The 21,944-nt window shown below is 50.3% G+C and overlaps 1 protein-coding gene across 1 annotated transcript; it reads right to left on the minus strand.

Moving 5' to 3' along the window:
• Positions 1 to 381: 381 nt before the first annotated feature.
• Positions 382 to 13,843, minus strand: LOC141989674 (uncharacterized). Its single transcript, XM_074956608.1, is given in 5 exon segments — positions 382 to 1,223; positions 1,225 to 2,743; positions 12,751 to 12,867; positions 12,973 to 13,099; positions 13,631 to 13,843. Coding segments are annotated over 5 exon segments (2,313 nt in total). The 3' UTR covers positions 382 to 886.
• Between the last annotated feature and the right edge of the window lie 8,101 nt (positions 13,844 to 21,944).

The following is a 21,944-nucleotide window of genomic DNA, read 5'->3' on the forward strand; positions in this document are numbered from 1 at the left end:
CAACTTTCCTGGTTCACTCCCAGGCTCCTCCCAGCAAGTACTTCCCTCTCCCTCACTCCTCTGTTACCCGACTCCCCCAAGCCTTTGCACCGCTTCTGAGGGGTGCGGGAAATACATTTCTATATTGTATTTTACATGAATTATTACTCAACGTTCTGTATTAATATGCCTAGTAAGGAATCTTTTTTGCTGTCTGTATTGTTACAGACATACTTGCTGACAAGTATTTTGAAATAAATTAGCAAAATAATTGAAACTAGTGTGATTATACTGTGTTATTTTGACAAACAAATTATGCAGAATTTTAAAATATTGTTCACTGTATTCTTAAGTGCAGAATTCCCCCAGGAGTAATGGGAAACTCGAATGCAACAACTTCTTTAATAGCAAACAAACACCTGGTTAGACAGACCTTTGTTACACATTAGGGACATAGTTCTTCTTCATCACATTTCTATTTAAAATAGACAGCATGAGCAGTTCCTGAGTCTTCTTTCAATAACACAGACCGGGCTGTCCTGACCCGCTCCTCAGCCCAATCCATACTGAGACAGGACTGCAAATCCCACCTCTAGATGTTACCCAAGAGTCACCTGTTGGCTGGCACCGAGATAGGTGTAGGGGGAAGTTCCTGGCTGAGTCCCATCTAGATGCGTGAGGGAGTCGTGTGTGTGTGTGAGAGTCTTGGCTGCATCCCAGCTAGATGCGTGAGTGAGTTGGGACGGAGACAGAGAGAGACCTGGCTGGATCCCACCTACATGGGGGGGACAGCTCCCTAATGGAGAAGGCTGTGACCATCTGCTCTAAATTCCCTCCACCTGTCTGCTCTTCCCCACGCTGCTCAACCAAGTCCCCTTCCCTGCCCCCCCGCAGTCTCTGCTTGGCATCATGGGGACAGGACCACTCCCTGGTCTCCATCTGCTGGCGCTGTGTCAGGCCCATGGGCTGCCAGAAGCCCCTCAGGCCCTGGCGATGACAGAGGGGCACCGGTGTGCGTGACCGGGTGCCGGGTGAGGTTGGCCAATCTAGCAAAGCACTTGCCCCAGTCAGCACAGCTGTACTGCTGCTCTCGGCTGTGAATGCACCAATGTGATAACAAGGAGGCCCATGTAAAGCTCTTGCCGCAGTCAGTGCATCGGAATGGCCTTTCCCCATTGTGCGTGCACTGGTGCTTGGTCAGTGCACTCGTTTTGCTGAAGTTCTTGCCAGAACCGTCACAGTGGTGCAGCCACTCCCTGGTGTGTGCACTGGTGTCTTCTCAGGTGTGAAATCTGTACAAAGCCCTTGCCACAGTCAGCACAGCGATGCGGCCGCTCCCCGGTGTGCGTGAACTGATGTACTCTCAGGTGTGAAATCTGTACAAAGCCCTTGCCACAGTCAGCACAGCAGTGCGGCCGCTCCCCAGTGTGCGTGCGTTGATGTACTCTCAGGTGTGAAATCTGTACAAAGCCCTTGCCGCAGTTAGCACAGCGGTGCGGCCGCTCCCCGGTGTGTGTGCGCTGGTGTGCTCTCAGGTGTGCAATCTGTGCAAAGCCCTTCCCGCAGTCAGCACAGTGGTGCGGCCGCTCCCCGGTGTGTGTGCGCTGGTGTCTTCTCAGGTGTGAGCTCTCTGCAAAGCCCTTGCCACAGTCAGCACAGCGGTGCGACCGCTTCCCGGTGTTTGTGCGCTGTTGTCTTCTCAGCTTTGAGCTCTCTGCAAAGCCCTTGCTGCAGTCAGCACAGTGGTGCGGCCGCTCCTTAGTGTGTGCGCGCTGGTGTGCTCTCAGGTGTGCAATCTGTGCAAAGCCCTTGCCACACTCAGCACAGCGGTGTGGCCGCTCCCCGGTGTGTGTGCGCTGGTGTACTCTCAGGTGTGAAATCTGTGCAAAGCCCTTGCCACAGTCAGCACAGCGGTGCGGCCGCTCCCCAGTGTGCGTGCGCTGGTGTGTTCTCAGGTGTGAGCTCCGTCCAAAGCCCTTGCCACAGTCAGCACAGCGGTGTGGCCGCTCCCCGGTGTGCATGGGCTGGTGAAGGGTCAGCGTCTTGGCACTGCTGAATACCTTACCACAGTCAGCACAGTGGTATGACCACTCCCCGGTGTGTGCGCGCTGATGTGTTCTCAGGCTTGAGTTCCGTGCAAAGCTCTTGCCACAGTCAGCACAGTGGTATGACCGCTCCCCAGTGTGCGTGCGCTGGTGTGTTCTCAGGCTTGAGTTCCGTGCAAAGCTCTTGCCACAGTCAGCACAGTGGTAGGGCCGCTCCCCACTGTGTATGCGCCGGTGTCGTCTCAGGGTTGAGCTCTCTGCAAAGTTCTTGCCGCAGTCACCACAGTGGTACGGCCGCTCCCCAGTGTGCGTGCGCTGGTGTATTCTTAGGTTTGAGCTCCGTGCAAAGCCCTTGCCGCAGTCAGTGCAGCAGTACAGCCGCTCCTTGGTGTGCGTACGCCGGTGTATTCTCAGGATTGAGAACTGTCTGAAGCTCCTGCCACAGTCAGCGCAGCGATGCATCTCCCCAGTGTGCGTGCGCTGGTGCTGGGTCAGCGCGGAGGAGTTGCTGAACCTCTTGCCACAATTGATGCAGCGGTGGGGGCGCTGGCCCATGGGGAGTCTCTGGTGTGCAGCCAGGTCCAGTCTCTGGCTGAGTTTACCCCGGGGATGGACTGTGTCCTGTGCACGGATCCCGCTGTGGGATGTGGGATCCTTTCCTGCTGCGCCCTCCCCACATTCAGACTGTGTCCTCGTTCCTCCAGGAATCCTGAGTCCTGCTGGAAAGAGCAGAGACAATCCTGGTGTTAGCTCACGATTAAGGCTATGGAAAAATGTCACAGATGGAACAATTTCCCCATTTGTCAGTGACTGTTTTTGGGATGGGTGCCTCTGCCTGCAATGGCAGCTCCTGTCCCACAGGGCTGGACACAACACCTCACTCCGGGCACTGAGACCTGGCCTGCGAGGTTACAGTGCCGCTCAGATTTGCCCCCGCCCCCAGTCATGATGGTGGGGGAGACGGGCCAAACTTCAGTGAATGGCTTTGCCACCCAGATCACCTCTACCAGGCTGGGGTTAGGGTTGCAGCGCTGGGGGGAAGGTGCTTCTTTGGGCGGTTTGTGCCCCCTTGGCAGGAGGAGGGCAGGTTTTTTTAAAAATACATGTGACCTGTGACTTTTACTAAATTTACTGTAACTGCTCCATAATTTCTGATACAAAATGCTGTGACAAATCTGCAGCCTGACTCAGGGTGGTTCTTGGATGCTCTAGAAGCAGGAGGGCTCTGAGTGTAACCCATCACAAACAGCCCCCATCTGGGGGAGGGATAGCTCAGTGGTCTGAGCATTGGCCTGCTAAACCCAGGGTTGTGAGTTCAATCCTTGAGGGGGCTATTTAGGGAACTGGGGCAAAAATTGGGGATTGGTCCTGCTTTAAGCAGGGGGTTGGACTAGATGACCTCCTGAGGTCCCTTCCAACCCCGATGGTGATACCCTATGGTGTTTGTGCAGTGTCTAGCGCCTGTTCCCACGTGTGCCATGTACTTCTTGGGTCTTGTTTTAGGCTTAAATTGTAGCCTGCCCAGGATACAGGCAGCACTTGACACAATGGGGCCCTCATCCAGAACTAGGGGCTCTAAGTGCTAACAAACAGGGTCTGGGGTTTCTTTTCACACCGATTTTGGTTTTATTTCAATCAGAAGTTTTTATTTACATGTGGCTAGTTATTCACTTTCTCCTGTTTTGTAGCATGAGTCCTGTTCTCCAGTGCTTGCACTGTTTAAACTATATTGGTCTGAAACTAGCTGAGGGGCTACAATCCCCTCATGTGGATGCAGTGAGACTGGTATAAAGCTGCTTAGCACAACGTAGCTTATTCCTGCGGGGGAGTGAGTCCTTTTCAGGGAATTCCTTCTAAAGAAGTCATTTACCTTCAGCCTCATGTTTCATTCTTTGTGCAAAACTAAATCTAAAGTAAACCTAAAATCCTTAAGAGGGTGGGGGTTTGAGGGGATGACAAGTCACTCAGGGTTTGTGTGATGTAACCTAAAAAAACATGTTTGCATTGTTTTACAACCCAATCAGTGACACTGCTGAGCTGGAAGGGGTTAATGGCTGCCACACAGCAGGCCTTTGATCTACAGACCATCACAAACCTTGTTAAGGCTGAGGGCTGTGCTAAGCATGGACACTGAAGCAATGTAAATGACAAACATTTCGTGTCACTGAGAGAGCGGGAGGGGAGGGGATGTGACAAAGGCCATCCCACCCCCTCTCCCTCACATCCAGCCCATACACCAGGGTACTCCCAAATCCTGGCCCACAGGATGATTTTGTCTGGCCCCCAAACACGTCTGCTCCCTCCCCCTGCAGCAGCTGCCTGGAACGTGGGGCAGTTTTAGAGCATTACAGAGAAACGCTGTAAGTGCCTGAGACCTGCTCTACAAAATGGCGTCCTCCATGTGGCATGAACTCGCACTCATCATACGTGCCTGATCCTGCCCTGCCCTGAGTCATTCCCAGCTTTCTCCTTGCTCACTGGGGACAGGTTTCTCCAGTTGAGAAGTCACAAGTGAAGTGAAGTGGCAGAGGCGGGGGGGTGGGAACCTTGAGAGGACAGCGCCTTCTCTGCCAAGGGCCAGTGCTCTCCCAGGCTGCGAGCAGGTTTTTGCCCCTGGCTGAGCTATGTCTGTATCCAGGTGCCCAGGGCCTTAGAGCATCAGCCCTACAGCTTGAGTCAGGAGGGGCAGAGGCATGAAACCCATCTGAAAAATCTCTAGGGCACCCCTTGCCTTGATATGATTTTTTGAGGTGTTGGAAGCCTAGAAGAAGGTGGTCTATGGAACAACAGGTGTGTCTTTCTAGCCAGGTGCTCGTCTGACCCCCAGTGCCAGATCTACTGACACACACAGATTTTATCCTCACAGTCCCAGTGCCCTCTCCATTACGCAGGTGGGGTAACTGAGGCATGGTGAAGCTGTAGTGATTCGCTTCTAGAACTGAATCAAGATCTTTTGAATCCTACTGCACTGTCCTACCCCCTAGGTCAGCCATTCTCCAACTGGGGTCCTGGGGTTCCGCAAGTCATGTCCCCCACCGGCCCTGCTGATCAACTCCTCCCCTTCCCTCCCAGTGTCTCCTGCATGCCCCGGAACAGCTGTTCAGTAGCGAGCAGGAGGCGCTGGGAGGGAGGTGGAGTAGCGGGGATGGGGCGCGCTCAGGGGAGGGAGCAGAAAGAGGAGGGTTAGGGGTGGAGTGGGGGGCGGGAAGAGGTTGGGTAGGGGTGAGGGCGGGGCCTGGGGCATAGCAGGGGTTGAGCACCTCCAGGGAAAATTAGAACCTGGCTTGGGGGGTCCACGAATTTTAAATCAAAATGGGGGTCTTCGGGTTGCTAAAGTTTGAGAACTGCTGCACTACATAAATGCAGCCCCTAAATGCCTCTATAGACGTCACTCTTTCCCTCAGCACCCCTCAAATCTCCCACCCCACATTGTCCCATATCACTATCCTACCCCTCTTCCAAGTTCATCACAGCCCCATCTCCAGTCCATTTTTTTGTCATGGCTTTGAGGCCCCATCATTTTTAGGTCCCATCCTAGGTCACAGATATCCAATGAGTAGGAAAGATAGGAAGTATGACAGCAAGACTCCCTGGCTTAACCAGGAGATCTTCAATGACCTGAAACTCAAAAAAGAGTCATACAAGAAGTGGAAACTAGGTCAAATTACAAAGGATGAATATTAAAAAAACAAACCCACAAGCATGTAGGGACAAAATTAGAAAGGCCAAGGCAAAAAACAACATTAAACTAGCTAGTCATATAAAGGGGAACAAGAAAGCATGTCACAAATACATGGGAAACAAGAGGAAGACCAAGGACAGGCTAGGCCTATTACTAAATGAAGAGGGAAAGACAATAAGAGAAAACGCAGCAGTGGCCGAACTGTTAAATGCCTCTTTTGTTTCAGTTTTCACCAAAAAAGTTAGCTGTGATCGGTCAACTAACATAGTGAACATCAGTGGAAATGGGGTAGGATCTGAGCCTAAAATAGGAAAAGAAATAGCTATGAATTATTTAGACATGTTAGATGTCTTCAAGTCAGCAGGGCCTGATGAAATACATGCTAGAATATTAAGGAAATGGAAGAAGAGATCTCTGAGAACTCGTGGAGGATGGTAGAGAAACCTGAAGACTGGAAAAGGTCAAATATAGTACCTAGCTACAGAAAGGGGATAAGGACAACTCAGGGAATTATAGACCAGTCAGCTTAAGTTCAGTACCTGGAAACATAATGGAGCAAGCAATCAAACATTCTATTTGTAAGCACCTAGAAGGAAATAAAGTGTACTCCTGAGGGAATTCAGTGCCAAAAATTTAAAAATTCTCCACCAAAAAAATGAGAAATTATGTGCACAGTATTTTAAAATTCAGCAAATTTTATTAGTCAATAAATACATGTGGCTCCAGCATGGCAGTGGAGAACACAGGCCACTGGCTGCACTAAGGTGGGAGATCACTCTGAAGCCCTCACCTCCCACAGTACAGGGATTCAGCAGTGAGGCTGCATCTGTCCTTGACACAGTCCAAGGGCTGGGCCTGCCCCACAAATACCCTGGGACCCTGCCACTCTGCGCCAGGTGAACCAGGTGTCGGTGGGCAGGCTCAGCTCAGCAGGATCCAAGTGTGGCAGGGCTTAATGTGGGGAGATCCAGATGTTGGGTGAGAGGTTTCTGTGTGGGGAAATCTGGGTGCGCGGCTCAGTGTGAGATCTGGATGCACAGGACTCGTTGTGGGGTTCTGGGTGCAGGGGCAATGGGACTCTGGAGGAGATCCAGGTGAAGATGATTGGGGCTCAGCAGGCGGGGTCTGGGTGGCTCGTCAGAATGGTCCAGGTGTAGAGGGGTAGGGCTTGTCAGGTGAGGGTTTGATGGGCCTGCTTAATGGGGAAGCCCCAGCTGCTGCTGAGGGGACGCTGCATGCCAGGCTCCTGCTTCCCTCCACAATTCCATCCCCTTTTCTTCTCCATCCCCCTCCCCTCACTCCCACATTCCCCTCCCCCTGCGTTATTCCACCCCCTTCCTTTCCCACTGCCTCTTCCCCCCACCCCCTCACCCCCTGTTCCCTCCTTTCCGTCTCCCCCAACCCTTACCCAGCCTCACCGTGGGCACTCACTCTTGCACAGAAAATAGGAAGGTTCCCAGTATACAGAAGGGGAGCACGACTGGGAATAAGACCCAGGAGGCCACATTCAGATGCAGAGTCAGCAGAGCTGAGAGGCAGCCTCCTTTAGCTGGGCAGCTTCTGTGCTTGCAGAAAATAGTGGTGGCGGGGGGGCAGTGGCCCAAAACCCTGTGTCCCCCCCCATGCCTCACCTCTGTTGGGGGGGGGGGAGCAATCCCCCCAAACAACTGCACACATGGTCACATTCCCATCCCCCGCACTTCCCACACCGTGGCTTCCCTGCCATTTTCTGCAGGGAGGCACAGGAATTCTGTGGAGGAGCTGTCTTCTGCGGGCACACAGTCACGCAGAATCTCCCCAGGAGTAAAAGTAATAAGTAACAGTCAGCATGGATTTGTCAAGAACAAATTACGTCAAACCAACCTAACATCCTTTTCTGGCAGTTAACAAGCCTTGTAGATAGGAAGCAGCAGATGTCACATCTTGACTTTAGTAAGGCTTTTGATACTGTCTTATATGACCTTCTCATAAACAAACTAGAGAAACATAGCTTAGACAAACTGTCATAAATATAAAGGGAAGGGTAACCACCTTTCAGTATACAGTGCTATAAAATCCCTCCTGGCCAGAGGCAAAATCCTTTCACCTGTAAAGGGTTAAGAAGCTACGGTAACCCCACTGGCACCTGACCCAAAATGGCCAATGAGGGGACAAGATTCTTTCAAATCTGGAAGGGGGGAACAAAGGGTTGGTCTGTCTGTGTGATGCTTTTGCCAGGTACAGATCAGGAATGCAAGCCTTACAACTCCTGTAAAGTTAGTAAGTAATCTAGCTAGAAAATGCATTAGATTTTCTTTTGTTTAATGGCTTGTAAAATATGCTGTGCTGGAGGGAATGTGTATTCCGGTTTGTGTGTCTTTTTGTAACTTAAGGTTTGCCTAGAGGGATTCTCTATGTTTTGAATCTGATTACCCTGTAAGGTATTTACCATCCTGATTTTACAGAGGTGATTCTTTTACCTTTTCTTTAATTAAAATTCTTCTTTTAAGAACCTGATTGATTTTTCATTGTTCTTAAGATCCAAGGGTTTGGGTCTGTGTTCACCTGTACCAATTGGTGAGGATTATTATCAAGCCTTCCCCAGGAAAGGGAGTGTAGGGCTTGGGGGGTGGGGGGGAATATTTTGGGGGAAGACGTCTCCAAGTGGGCTCTTTCCCTGTTCTTTGTTTAAAACGCTTGGTGGTGGCAGCATACTGTTCAAGGACAAGGCAAAGCTTGTACCTTGGGGAAGGTTTTAACCTAAGTTGGTAAAAATAAGCTTAGGGGGTCTTTCATGCAGGTCCCCACATCTGTACCCTAGAGTTCAGAGTGGGGAAGGAACCTTGACACAAGCCTACCATAACTGCACAACTGGTTGGAAAACCGCACTCAGAGAGTAGCGGTTATGGTTCAAAATGAGCTGGATCCCACAGGGATCTGGCCTGGGTCCAGTTCTATTCAACATCTTCATAAATGATTTGGCAACGGCATAGAGAATACAGTCAAAGTTTACAAACAATTTAAAGATGGGAGGGATTGCAAGCGTATTAGAGCACAGGATTAGAATTCAAAATGATCTTGACAAACTGGAGAAATGGTTAGAATTAAATAGGATTAAATTCTATAAAACCATATGCCAAGTACTACACATAGGTAGGAATAATCAATTACACAAATACAGAATGGGAAATGACTGCCTAGCAAGGAGTACTGCGAGAACCATCTGGGGTTATAGTGGATCACAAACTAAATATGAGTCAACAATGGAATAGTTTTTTTGGGGAAAAAAAGCAAATATTATTCTGGGATGTATTAGCAGGAGTGCTGCAAGCAAGATGCGAGAAGTAATTCTTCCACTCTACTCAGCACTGATAAAGCCTCAACTGGAGTACTGTATCCAGTTCTGGACCCCACACTTCAGAAAAGATATGGACAAACTGGAGAGGATCAGAGGAGAGCAACAAGAATGATTAAAGACCTAGAAAACATGACCCATGAGAAAAGATTGAAAAAATTGGGTTTGTTTAATCTGGAGAAGAGAAGACTGGGGGAGGGGGGCAGGGGGACGACCTGATAACAGCCTTTACATTCTCGAAGACTGTTACAAACAGGAGGGTGATAAATTGTTCTCCCAAGGCCAGCACAAGAAGTAATGGGCTTAAATTTCAACAAGGGAGATTTAGGTTAGATATTAGGAAAAACTTCCAAACTGTAAGGGTAATTAAGCACTGGAACAAATTACCTGGGGAGGTTGTGGAATCTCCATCATTGGAGGTTTCTAAGAACAGTTTAGATAGACACCTGTCAGGGATGGACTACTGTATATACTCGTTCATTAGCCCGTCCGTTTATAAGCCAACCCCCCCCAAGACGGATAGGTAAAAATAGCAAAAACTGTATGACCCTTTCATAAGCCGACCCTATATGTCAGGGGTTGGCAGACTTTGGCTCCTGGCCCGTTAGGGTAAGCCGCTAGCGGGCCTGGACATTTTGTTTACCTGGAGCGTTCACAGGCACGGAGCCCCTCAACTCCCAGTGGCCACGGTTTGCCGTTCCCAGCCAATGGGAGCTGTGGGAAGTGGCGCCACTTCCCGCAGCTCCCATTGGCTGGGAACGGCAAACCGCAACCACAGGGAGCTGAGGGGCTCTGTGCCTGCAGATGCTCCAAGTAAACAAAACGCCCCGACCCACCAGCAGCTTACCCTGATGGGCCAGGAGCCAAAGTTTTCTAACCCCTGCTATATTTTAAAAGCTGGCATCACAAGACACACTCAAAAGTTTTGCTAGAATTATTTTAATGTAATCTAACGAAAAACCTGCTGTTGTTATAATAATAACTGAACAAATATGTACTCACCTTCAAAATTACAGTCAATATTTAAAATCAGTAAATGGATATTTAAAACAAGTAACTTAGAACAATATGAGACTTTAAAAAGTCTTAAAATCCTTCGAAGTCTGAATCAGCCTCTGATTCACCAAACAGTTCATTAAACTCAGCTTCAGTCACATCTGCACCTGCATTGTCATCGTAGATGTCGGCACTATCATCTTCAGACTCAGATTCCTTCTCATCATCAGCCTCTGTCATGTCATCATCAAATATGGCACCATCTTCTGACCCGTCGAGTGCATTGCTGACACAGCATTTCCTAAATGATTTTTCTATAATTGTGGAGGAAATGGACACCCACGCGTCCTTGATCCACTGGGTGACCAGACTGATTTCGGGCTTCATAAGATTCCCGCCTTTTGTCAACTTTGCCATGCCTGAGCACATCCATTCAGACCACATTTTGCATAGCCTGTCTTTAAAGGGTTTGTTCAGGCAGACATCAAGCGGTTGTAGAACTGAAGTTAAGCCTTCAGGTATTACAGCCAAAGTAGTTTTCATATTTTTGGCCACATTTTTCACCTCATCCGTCTTGTGTGCCCTGAACATGTCCCAAACAAGTATAGCAGGTTTCTTGAAAAGTGCTACTGGTCTCTTATTCCACACTTTTTCCAGCCATTCAATAGTCCCACTTTCATCCATCCATCCCTTTTCGTGTGCACATACGATGATACCAGCAGAAAATTTCATGATTTTAGGCAAGATTTTTCTTCTAAAAATAACAACAGGAGTGAGTTTTGATCCATTTGCCAAACACGATAAAACTACTGTAAATGGATTTTTTCATGGCCAGTGGTTTTAATTAAAAAACTGTTTTTTCCACCAACACCAGTTACCATTCTGTTGCTCAGGAGATCAAATGTCATCGGTGTTTTGTCCATATTTCCTATTTGTGACAGTTCAAATGCATATTTCTTTCGATATTTTATAATAAACCTTTGGAAAGATTCGATTTTTTCTTCCAGATCTCTCGGCAGCTTTTGCGCTATCTTTGTTCGCTGACAAAGACAGAGACCATGACGGTTCATGAAGCGAGTACACCAACCTGCTGATGCGACAAACATTGATGGCTTTACTGACTTGTATTTGTCGTCTTTTGACATTTGCAGTGCACGCAGACGAATTCCAGTTCGAGTGACAATGTACCCATTTTGTCGACATTCAACAACCCAATTATTGAGATCTTTCTCCAGCTCAGGAAACGAAGCGCACCTCGTTGGACATTTTTTCTTGCTTCTTGGCATGTCTTTTAGTGTTGTTTTATTTTTTCGCCATTCTCTTACTTGCTTCTCATTGATACAGAATTCACGAGCAGCGGCACAATTATTGTTTGCTTCTGCATATTCAACAACTTTAAGTTTGAATGCTGCGTGATAAGCAGACCTTTTTCTTTTGATTTCACCGTTGTTCATTTTAAATACTAGTATGAAAATAGATTATTATTATTGTAGTTATAGATTTTGTAGGACTTTATATAGGAATGTCACCTGCTTTATCACTGTCAAATTATTATTGTTCTTTGTTTATTTCAAAGCAGCCCTGTAGATTGGCATGTCTGTGGGGATAACAGGCTATTTCAATTTTATTAGAGATTCCATCGATTCTGCATGTTATATTTTCATATTGGCTCAAGACTTATGAGTTCCATTGGTAGAAATGCATGAAGGGATCAAATTACACAGTAGCGGACAGACACCAGTGCTATAGTACTATTGTTCATTGTACTTTTCTGATTGACTTGTAAGGCCTAGCATTTTGTGGAACGCATGGGTCAAATGTCATGCAGCTCTGCAGCACTGCTCTTTTAGTATTCCTTTCAAGCCAATCTAGTCCACTAAACAAAGCCTTTGCAACTTTAAAAGGCTGCACTATTGACATCAATAAATGGGTCAGCAAACTTTGGCTCCCAGCCTGTCAGGATAAGCCGCTGGCGGGTTGGGACGTTTTGTTTACCTGGAGCGTCTGCAGGCATGGAGCCCCTTAGCTCCCTGTGGCCGCGGTCGCCGTTCTCAATGGCTGGGAACAGCGAACCACGGCCACAGGGAGCTGAGGGGCTCCATGCCTCCAGACGCTCCAGGTAAATAAAACGACAATGTATTAGATATTGAATTTGACGATTCCATAGAGTTTAAAATCTTCAAATTTTGGTGTAGACCCATTTATAAGCCGACCCCCGCTCTTTGATGCGTCACTTTTTTACCAAAAATATTCAGCTTATGAACGAGTATATACGGTAGATATATACCTCGGTGCAGGGGACTGAACTAGATGACCTACCGAAGTCCCTTCTAATCCTATGTTTCTAGGATTCATAAATGTCAAGGCCAGACAGGCTCATTGTACCCTTCCAGCCTATCCTAGTCAGAGAATCTCCCCCAGCCATTCCTGCCTCCAGCCCAGTAACTGCTGGCTGAGTTACAGCAGGGCTTTGAGAAAGAGACGCCCCATCTCCACTGACAGGCTCCCAGTGCTGGAGAATCCAACCTGTCCCTAGGGGAACTCTCTCAATGGTTCATTCCCCTCCCAGATAAACACTGGCCCCTAATTCCCAGCCTCCATTTGTCCCCTTTAGCTCCCAGCCAATGGATTTCGCTCTGCCTTTGCCTTCTACATTAAGGAGCTCTCCACTAGCAGAAGTGTAAATCAGAAGGGACTGGATTATTATGACTCACCTGAGGAGGGGCTCTCAGGCCCAGAGCTTTGCCGGGAGTTCTCAGCATCCCAGGTCCAGAGCTCTGGCTCCCCTAGCTCGATCTGGTGGATTATGTCCGGTGTGGAACCTGAATAGCCTGTTTGGGGGGGAAATAATCAGTTTTGTACTAAAGTTTTGGGAGCAGGGACACATTTATATGTTGGTGAAGCCCAGCACAACAGGGCCCCGATCTCATCCTTACCCAAGGAAACGAGGGCCCGGTAATTCCTCAGCATCTGGTCCCGGTACAGCTGCTTCTCTGGCCGGGACAAGAGCTCCCACTCCTCCCGGCTGAAATACAGAGCCACGTCCTCAAACGCCACCCGCAGCTGCTGGCACAAGCGTTACACACTCAGCACCCTCCGCTCCAGCCCCAGCCCGGGCTCTCAGCAGGGGACGCGGGTTCTAGGGCAGCGGCCCCCGGGGAACCCCCAGCCCAGCAGCTGTGACCCAGAGAGACCCCCCCGCACAGCCCCCCGGGGACTCGGGCCCTGCTGGCCGGGGACAGGAGCCGCCCTCGGCTCCCCAGGGGGCTCTGGGGCGGGGCGCTGGGAAGGGCCCGAATCCCAGGGCAGGGACCAGGCTCCTCCCCCGGCCGGAGTCCCCGCCTCCGCCCCAGGCCTGTGCTCGGCCCCGCTCCCAGCCCCGGCTCGGCCGCCTCGGGGCTCCTCGGCCCGGCTCCGCGTGTCCGCCCGGCCCGGGGCCCCCAGCGCCGCTCCCCGGCCCCAGCGCTCCGGCTGCGGCAGCCCCCAGCCCCGGGGTCACTAGCGCGGGAGGGACCCGGCCCCGGCCCCGGCCCCCCTCGGCCCCAGCCGGGACCAGCCAGTGCCCGGCCGGGGAGTCCCCGCCCCGCGTCCTACCTGCGCCGGCCCCGCTGCAGCCATCGCCGGGCTCGGCTCCGGCCCCGGCCGCTTCCTCCGCCCGGGCAGCGACTTCCCGCCCCAGGTGTCCGGGAAGGCCCCGCCTCCAACGGGCCCGCGCCTGCGCCTCCCGCTCCAGCCGCCGGGGGAGGCCCCCGCGCAGCGACCTTCCGGCCCCGCCCCGCTCCCCCCGTGCGGCCCGGCTGGGAGCATCTGCCGCGGGGCGGGGGAACGCGGGGCGGGGCCCGGCCGAGGCTGCTGGAGACAAGCCGCTGCCCTGGCCCAGGCCCCGGGACAGGGGCATAAAGCGGCGGATACTTTGCACAAGTCCAGGGGCCGGGACTCATCCCTCGTGGGTCGATCACGAGCGGCTCTTCGCGGGCGGCTCGCAGGAGGCGCGGGCTGCGGCAGGGGAGAGGTCCCCAGCAGGGGCAGCTGCGGTGGGAGTTCACTGGGACCGCCCCGTGCTGCCCCTCCTGGAGTGCGGGGCCCACGGGGAAGGGCGAGAGCCTGGAGTAGAAGGGGGCCCGCGGCTTGTTCCTGGGCAAAAGGAGGAGGCAGAGGGGACGAAACCCACCGAGGGCCCAAGGAAGTGTCACTTACGTGACAAAGTGATGCCCCATGTCTGGGGGATCCAGATCCCCGCCCTGAGCTGGCCAGGTGAAAGCCGCTGCCCCCCAGGCAGAGACTTCCGGGGTGGCAGCCCGAGCTTGAGTTAATTTTGGCAGGTCTGATCTCCTGGACCCAGACCAAGAGTTTATTAAAAAAGGGCGAGGTCAACGGTAGCGTGTGCCAGGGCTGGGGAGACACTGGAGCACAGATGTCTCTAGTCAGGAAAAAGAAAAGGAGGACTTGTGGAACCTTAGAGACTAACCAATTTGTTTGAACATAAGCTTTCGTGAGCTACAGCTCACTTCATCGGAAAGAGGTGACTAAAGAGGGTGATCTCCTAGGGGAGGAGGTAAAACTCCTGGTCTTGGGGCAGTTGAAAACCATGGAGCCTTTAGCTGACATTGAATGAGAGTGGGAAGGTTTACGGGGTACTTTCAATGTGGGAGTTCTTAAGAATTTCTCAGCTGATGCGTTGGTGGGAAATAAGATAATATGACCTGTATCAAAATGGAATATGTCTCTGAATTCCCAGAGGCAAACTCTGAGAATAGGGGCAGCTATTTTGTAAGAGTCCAGCGAAGGTCAACAAAAATGATTAGGGGGCTGAGGCACGTGACTTATGAGGAGAGGTTGAGGGAACTGGGCTTATTTAGTCTGCAGAAGAGAAGCATGACGGGGGATTTGATAGCGTCCTTCAACTACCTGAAGGGGGGTTCCAAAGACGATGGAGCTTGGCTGTTCTCAGTGGTGGTAGACAACAGAACAAGAAGCAATGGTCTCAAGTTACAATGCGGGAGGTCTAGGTTGGATATTAGGAAGCACTATTTCACTAGGAGGGTGGCAAAGCTCTGGAATGGGTTACCTAGGGAGGTGGTGGAATCTCCTCAACAGGAACATATGCATACAAGAGGGTGAGTGACTGGGATGTAATGATACCCTGTCTATTTGCTTACCCTGGAGTGCCCCAAGAGGCCACATGGAGTGCCCCATTTCATCTCCTGGATGGGAGAAAAGTCACAGGGCTCCTGGATCTCACTGGAGAGTCCCTGGAGGGTGGCTCTGAGGCAGAGGGGGAGCTGATGGCTGAACTTGTGCAAAAGTTTGGGGAAGCTTTAAAGACTATAATGGACATAGTTCAAGAAATCCTCACAAAGAGCTAAGCTGCTCAGATAGCCCGGTGTAGTCGCAATGTGTGTGAACAATCACTTGATGCAGGGGGCTTGGAGCTGGTGTTACTCCCTGTAGAAAGGTACAAAATGCAGAACCCAGGCAGGAAGGCTGTGGAAAGGGTTACGGATGTTACCTAGAATGCACAAAGGTCCTGCATCAAGGTTGCTCCACAGACTGCTGATAAGCAGGTTAAAAGCAGATGACAATGGAGAAGCCATTGTAAACATGCCATGCTGTGCAGAGGAGGATTCTCAGACTGCCCCTCTAACTGATTTGATGGCTGAACGCCATAGCAACCTTCTCTGGAGAGAAGTGGTATGTGAAGAGTTAACCCCAGCTGAAAAGGCAGAGGTTATTACCCTCTTGGGCGGTCAGCCCTGAATGAGTCGAACTGCTCCCTTTTATACCTAGTCTCCAGCCGGAGCATGACCAGCAGGGCCAAGTCGTGGCCTCCTTGGCCCAGAAAGTAGATTTAACCCTCACAGCACCAGTGTGGGGCAAGTGCGCCCCGTCACACACACACCCCTTTAAGAGGGTGTCTGGTGGTGGTCCCTCTTTTCCTTCCTCACTTCCCACCTGGGAGAAAAAGTCCACATTTGCGTGTGCCCTACCTGGTCAATGGGCGACTTTGAAGTCATAGGGCTGGAGCAATAGGTACCACCTCATAATTCAAGCATTGGTATCTTTCATAGCGTTGAGCCATTGGAGTGATGAATAATCTGTGACAAACTGGAAGGGGTTCCCCAGCAGGTAGTATCTTAGTGCATTGACCAGCCCCTTTACCACCAAGGCCTCCTTCTCTATGTTTGAATACCTCTGCTCCTGGGGAAACAACTTTTGGCTCAAAAAGAGGACTGGATGTTCTTCTCCCTTGATCTTCTGGAACAACACTGCTCCCAGCCCCACTTTGGATGCATCCGTCTGAAGTATAAAGGGCTTAGCGAAGTCTGGGTAGAATAGGACTGACGCCGTAGTCAGTCAGTCCTTTAGATCCTGGAAGGCTCTCTCACATTCTGCTGACCATTGGATCTTTCGCAGTTGGGAGCTCTTGGTTAGGTCTGACAAGGGTGCCGCGAGTGTTGCGAAATCCAGCACAAAGCAGCAGTAGTACCCTGCCAGGCCTAAGAATTGGCATACCTATCTCTTTGTCGTTGGCATCAGGCAGTCCTGCAGAGCTTGTACCTTGTCCACAAGTGTATCCCAGGGGTCCCTCGCCCCACGGTGTATCCCAGGTAAGTTATTTCCCGTCGTCTGAGGTGACATTTAGCAGGGTTGGCCGTGAGTCCAGCTTCCCCCAGGGCTTATAGCACGGACTTGAGGTATCAGAGGTGTTCCTCCCACGTATGACTGTACACCACTATATCATCTATGTAGGCCACTTCATATTGGCGGTGGAGTTGCAACAGCTGGTTCATGAGTTGTTGGAATGTGGCAGCAGCCCCATGTAGGCCAAAAGGCATGGTAACTAAGTGGTACAACCCAAATGGGGTAGGGAAGGCTGTCTTCTCATAGGAAGCCGGGGTCAAGGGAATTTAGTAACACCCCTTTGTCAAGTCTAGCGTCGAGATGAAATTGCCATTACCCAGTCGCTCGAGGAAATCATCTACCCGTGGTATGGGATAAGCATAGAATCGCAAGATCGCATTCACTTTTTGAAAGTCTATGCAAAATTGTATGGTCCCATCTGGCTTTGGGACCAGCACAATGGAACTTCTCCACTCGCTCCACAATTTTTCTATTACTCTCGTGTCTAGCATAGCCTGGAGCTCCTTTTGGACCGCATCCCACATCTTCTTCGGTAGGGGCTGGTGGTTGTCACGGACCCTTTGACCTGGGTGGTGATGTGGTGACTTATCAGTCTAGGCCGCCCTGGGCAGGTCGATAACACAGTGGGGAAGGCCTAGACTAGTTGTTGCAGCTCCCTCTGTTGCCTTGGGTCCAGTTCTGCCCTGACCATGATGGGTGTTGACGGGGTCACTGGCCAATGGACCTAGCTCCAGTTCTGGGGGATACGGGGTGATCAGCAGCCCTTCCTGAGTTTTCCACTCCTTCAGGAGGTTCACATGGTAAGTCCGGACTTCCTTCCTTCTTCCCAGTAGCCGTACTTCATAGTCCACTGGCCCTACCTGTCGGGGCACCTTGAAAGGGCCCTGCCATTTAGCAAGCAGCTTGGACTCGGCTGAAGGTAGCAGGAGCAGGACACTAGCCCTGGGTTCAAAAGAGCACAGCCTCACCCCTCAGTTGTATTGGTGGGCTTGGGTCTGTTGCACTGGGAGTAGATTCACCCGCGTGAACACTCCCAACTTCTGGAGTCGTTCGCATAGTTAAAGTATGAAGGGAAGTTACCCCATGACCAGGGATCCCTGCTCTTCCCAGGTCTCCTTCAGGAGGTCAAGGATCCCCCGTGGCTGTCTCCCATAAAGTAGCTTGAAAGGTGAGAAGGCTGTGGAGGCCTGGGGACCTCCCGTACGGCAAACAATAAGGTTGGTAGTAGCTTGTCCCAGTGTCACGGGTCGTCATCTATGAACTTCCTTAGCATGGATTTCAATGTCCTGTTAAACCTTTCCACCAAGTCATCTGTCTGCAGATGGTGTACGGAGGTCTTAAGTGCTCGGATATTCAACAACCAGCACAACTCCGACATCAGTTTGGACGAGACGTTGGTTCTTTGGTCGGTCAGAATCTCCCTGGGTATCCCCATGTGGGAGAAGATTTTTAGAAGCTCGGCTGCTATGGTAGGGGCTGAGCCATTCCATAACGGGACAGCTTCAGGATACCTAGTGTCATGGAGTCCCCGAACGATGCTCTGGAACTGCTCCCTACAAAGCCAGGCAGGACTCTGGTGAAGTCTCCTATCTGTGAGCAGACTGTCTGCAGGGCAAAAAGCTCACACAGCTTCCACCTTCCTGGGTCTGACCTCGGAGCATTCAGCATCCTCTACCCCTCCATGCGCTTCCCACAGTGAGTTCGCCCAGGCGGGGTCCAGGGGAAGCCAGAGGGTCCTGCACCCCAACTTCACAGTCAGACGTGACTCTTAGCCAGCCAGTAAAACAGAGTTATATTAGATGACACAAACATGGTCTAAAACAGAGCTTGTAGGTACAGAGAACAGGACCCCTCAGCCAGGTCCATTGAGAGGGGGGGGGGAGTGAGCCAGACAACCACGTCTGCACTTCACTCCTCGTCCCCAGCCAGTCCCAAACTGAAACTCTCTCCAGCCCCTCCTCCTCTGGGCTTTGTCCCTTTCCCAGGCCAGGAGGTCACCTGATCTCTTTGTCTTCAACCCTTTAGTTATCACCTTGCAGGGGGGAAGGGCCAGGCCACCAGTTGCCAGGAAACAGGGTGTCGGCCATTCTCTGTGTCCAGACCCCTGCACACACCTGCCCTCTAGAGCTCTGCAACGATCATACACCCTTATCCCACCACCTAGATACTTAAGAACTGCATAGGGGAAACTAAGGCACCCCCACAATATTCAGAGAAAACATTAAGAACAGTCCCACTTCGTCACACCTAGTCATGTAATCCACCACCACCAGTATATACTGACACCCGGAACCACTTTTTCCCAAGTGTCCTACGAGATCTAGACCAATTCGTTCAAATGGCACCCCTACCACAGGGAGTGCTATCAAGGGGGCCTTCGGTACCCTTTTTGGCCTGGTGCGTTGACACTCCAGGCAGGCCTCGCCACAGTTCCATACCTCGTGGTGATGCCGGGCCAGAAGAAGCACTGTGTCACCCGCTGTAGGTCTTCTCCCTGCCTAGGTGCCCTGCCCAGAGCACTGAGTGGGCTAATCGTAGCAGGCCTCTCCTGTACTTCCAAGGAACCAGCAACTGCCACAGCTCTTCTTGGCTCTGAGGCTCCCTGACCACGCAGTACAGGCCGTCCTCACATACCTCAAACCTGTGGCCTTTGTTGTTCGGCCTCACTGTCTGGGTCAGGTGCCATCACTCGTTCCCAGATGCAGCTTAGGGTCTGGTCCTCTTGCTGCTCCCTCATAAAATCCCCTTCTGTGTCTAGCCAGTTGGGGTCAGTCAGTACTAATCTTGGGGTGAGTGAGTTTGTATGGCTGTTTATGTTTTTCTTTCTCTTTCAGATTATTTCAGTTACAGAGTCAATTGGGATTGTGTGTCTGGGGACTGTTTGGGTCTTTGTTCCCTGGATCATCCTTGATCATCTTTGATCAGCCTCAATGAGCCTTGTGATCACCCTTCTGCTGTGTAATTAACGAGCAGGTAGAGCTGACCTAGGAGAGAAGGCCTTAACAGCCAGAGGCTAAGCGACCAAGGGGAGCTAGGGAACAGGGGACCGCAAACAAGGGAGTTTGTGGGAGGGAGACGTAATATAATCGCTAAGGTTAGGAAGGGCTGCATCGCCAGTGCTAGCACTGCTCCTGTCTCCTCCACCTGCGCCTGTATCCAGACAGACAAGCTAACCATGAATGCCTCTACCTAGATCCTGGTGTGGATTTGCAGATTTCCCACTCTCAGAAAGCCAGGCTGGGGGGACCATCCAGTGTGAAATGTGCCTGCTGGTAGAATCTCTCAGGAAGCAAGTGGGAGAGCTACAGGAGGAGGTGGCTAGGCTGAGGAGCATCCGTGCCCACAAGGAATTCCTCAAGAGTAGTCATATGGAGACATCCAAGGCTGAGGACACTATCCAGCTACAGAGGACTGCTGTCACACCACAGGGGGAGGAGGATATGGCTCTATCACAGGGAGGACACTGGTGTTAGAGGGCTTATTCCTTCACCCGCTTACTTCCCTGGTCCTTCTCGCATGAACAGAGAGCAACAATACCCGAAGTCCAAAGGTGCAAACAATTCAATGTTTATTGGGGAGAACTTCCAGCAATTCCAATTTCCTTCCTTAGTGTTCCCCTTCCCAGCTCTGACACCACAGAGCCTTGCCTGTGTCCCTGTTTCCATTCCCTGTTCCCCGCATTTAGCAAAACATAATTCCAATTCCCCCACTCCCGTTCCCTGTTCCCATTCCTCCCCCTTACTTCTTGACTGACTGCAGACTATATAGTAAAACTTGAGTTCTGTTTAGCTATACCTTCACCAATCATTTTACTGAAATTTAACTAACCAATCCTAACATTTTGTAACATGATTATTTAACCAATTATATCCCACCACCTTAATTGGTTTACACCCAGCAAAATTAATTATACAGCAGACAGAAACAATCACAGAACCAGACAGAGATTATACAGACAAACAATAGCAAAGTGGGAACTATAATGACAAAACAATACAGAAGTGAGGATTTCACATCCCAGCTATTGATAAGTGAGTTCTTGCCAGACAGGATGCTACCAAACTAAGTTTCCTTTTACATCTTTTAGGCACTTCCCTTTCTCTGGAGGTGACAGGCACTATCAGGACAGGATTGTATTCCTAACAGCCCAATAGCACCTTCTTTCAGTGTGACTAGTTTGGAATGTAAGGAGGTGACCATTCACTTCCCAGCTTATGGCTGCCTCTGCTGCTTAGCCAGAGGCCTTAACCTAAGAACAGGGCCTCAGACTGTAACAGTGAGAAAAGGCCCTATACAGTCAGACAGTGATTTTGATTCTTTCTTTTGTACCTCTATAACTAGCTAAGTGGTAAGAATACACCTAAATTCTTAAAGTACAGGCCTTTGCAGACAGACCTGAATATCTATATCCTAACAACTGGCTACTGGTTACTTCTGGCAGCAGGCAGTGCTCCACCCCTACTCCCAACCAGGGCTGGATGACCCAACAGGCAGACTAAACACGTGCTTAGGGCACCAGCAAAGCAGGGGGCATCCAAAAAAATGAGATTTTTTTTGGAAAAAATTTGATATTTCAAAAAAGCATCGAAGTAGTCATCATGGGAAAAATCAGAACCTTGTTAGACTTCCTTACACTCCACTACACAGTCTTCCCCCATTTTTCTGTTCTCTTTTTATTACTTATCCCCACCTAAACCAGGGGGCGTCCTACTAACGTAGATCGAAATAGTGCAAGGAAATAAGATCCTGTCATGTATTGCAATAAATTTGTTTTATTATTGATATATTCTTCTGAGTTATACGTACTTGATTCGTTTTTTTTCTTTTATATATATATATAAATAGTGTACGTTGTGTAATTTGTTTTTTTTTTAAGTTCAGATAACTGAGATAAGGGGCAGGATGAAATGTAACCAACTGAGTGGGCCATATCTCAAAATATGGGAATGCTGGCAAAGGTAACCCATCATACTTATCCAAGACAATATCTGATGAACTCATTGGTCTAATGAGTGACAAAGTTCGTTCAGCTATTGTGGATGAAATAAGTACTGCTGGGTACTTCAGTTCACCTGTTGACTCTACACCTGATCTTTCACATATTGATCAATTGAGTATTGTACTAAGATATGTGTCTCCCACAGATGGAAAACCAGTTGAACAATTTATAACGTTCCTCAATTTGAAAAGCCACACTGGTGAAGAAATGGCAAATCAAGTACTGCATTATCTGTGCCAAGTTTGCAAAACAGATTTCTCAAAGTGC

The sequence above is a fragment of the Natator depressus genome, chromosome 6, assembly GCF_965152275.1.
Source record: "Natator depressus isolate rNatDep1 chromosome 6, rNatDep2.hap1, whole genome shotgun sequence".
Lineage (NCBI taxonomy): Eukaryota > Metazoa > Chordata > Testudines > Cheloniidae > Natator > Natator depressus.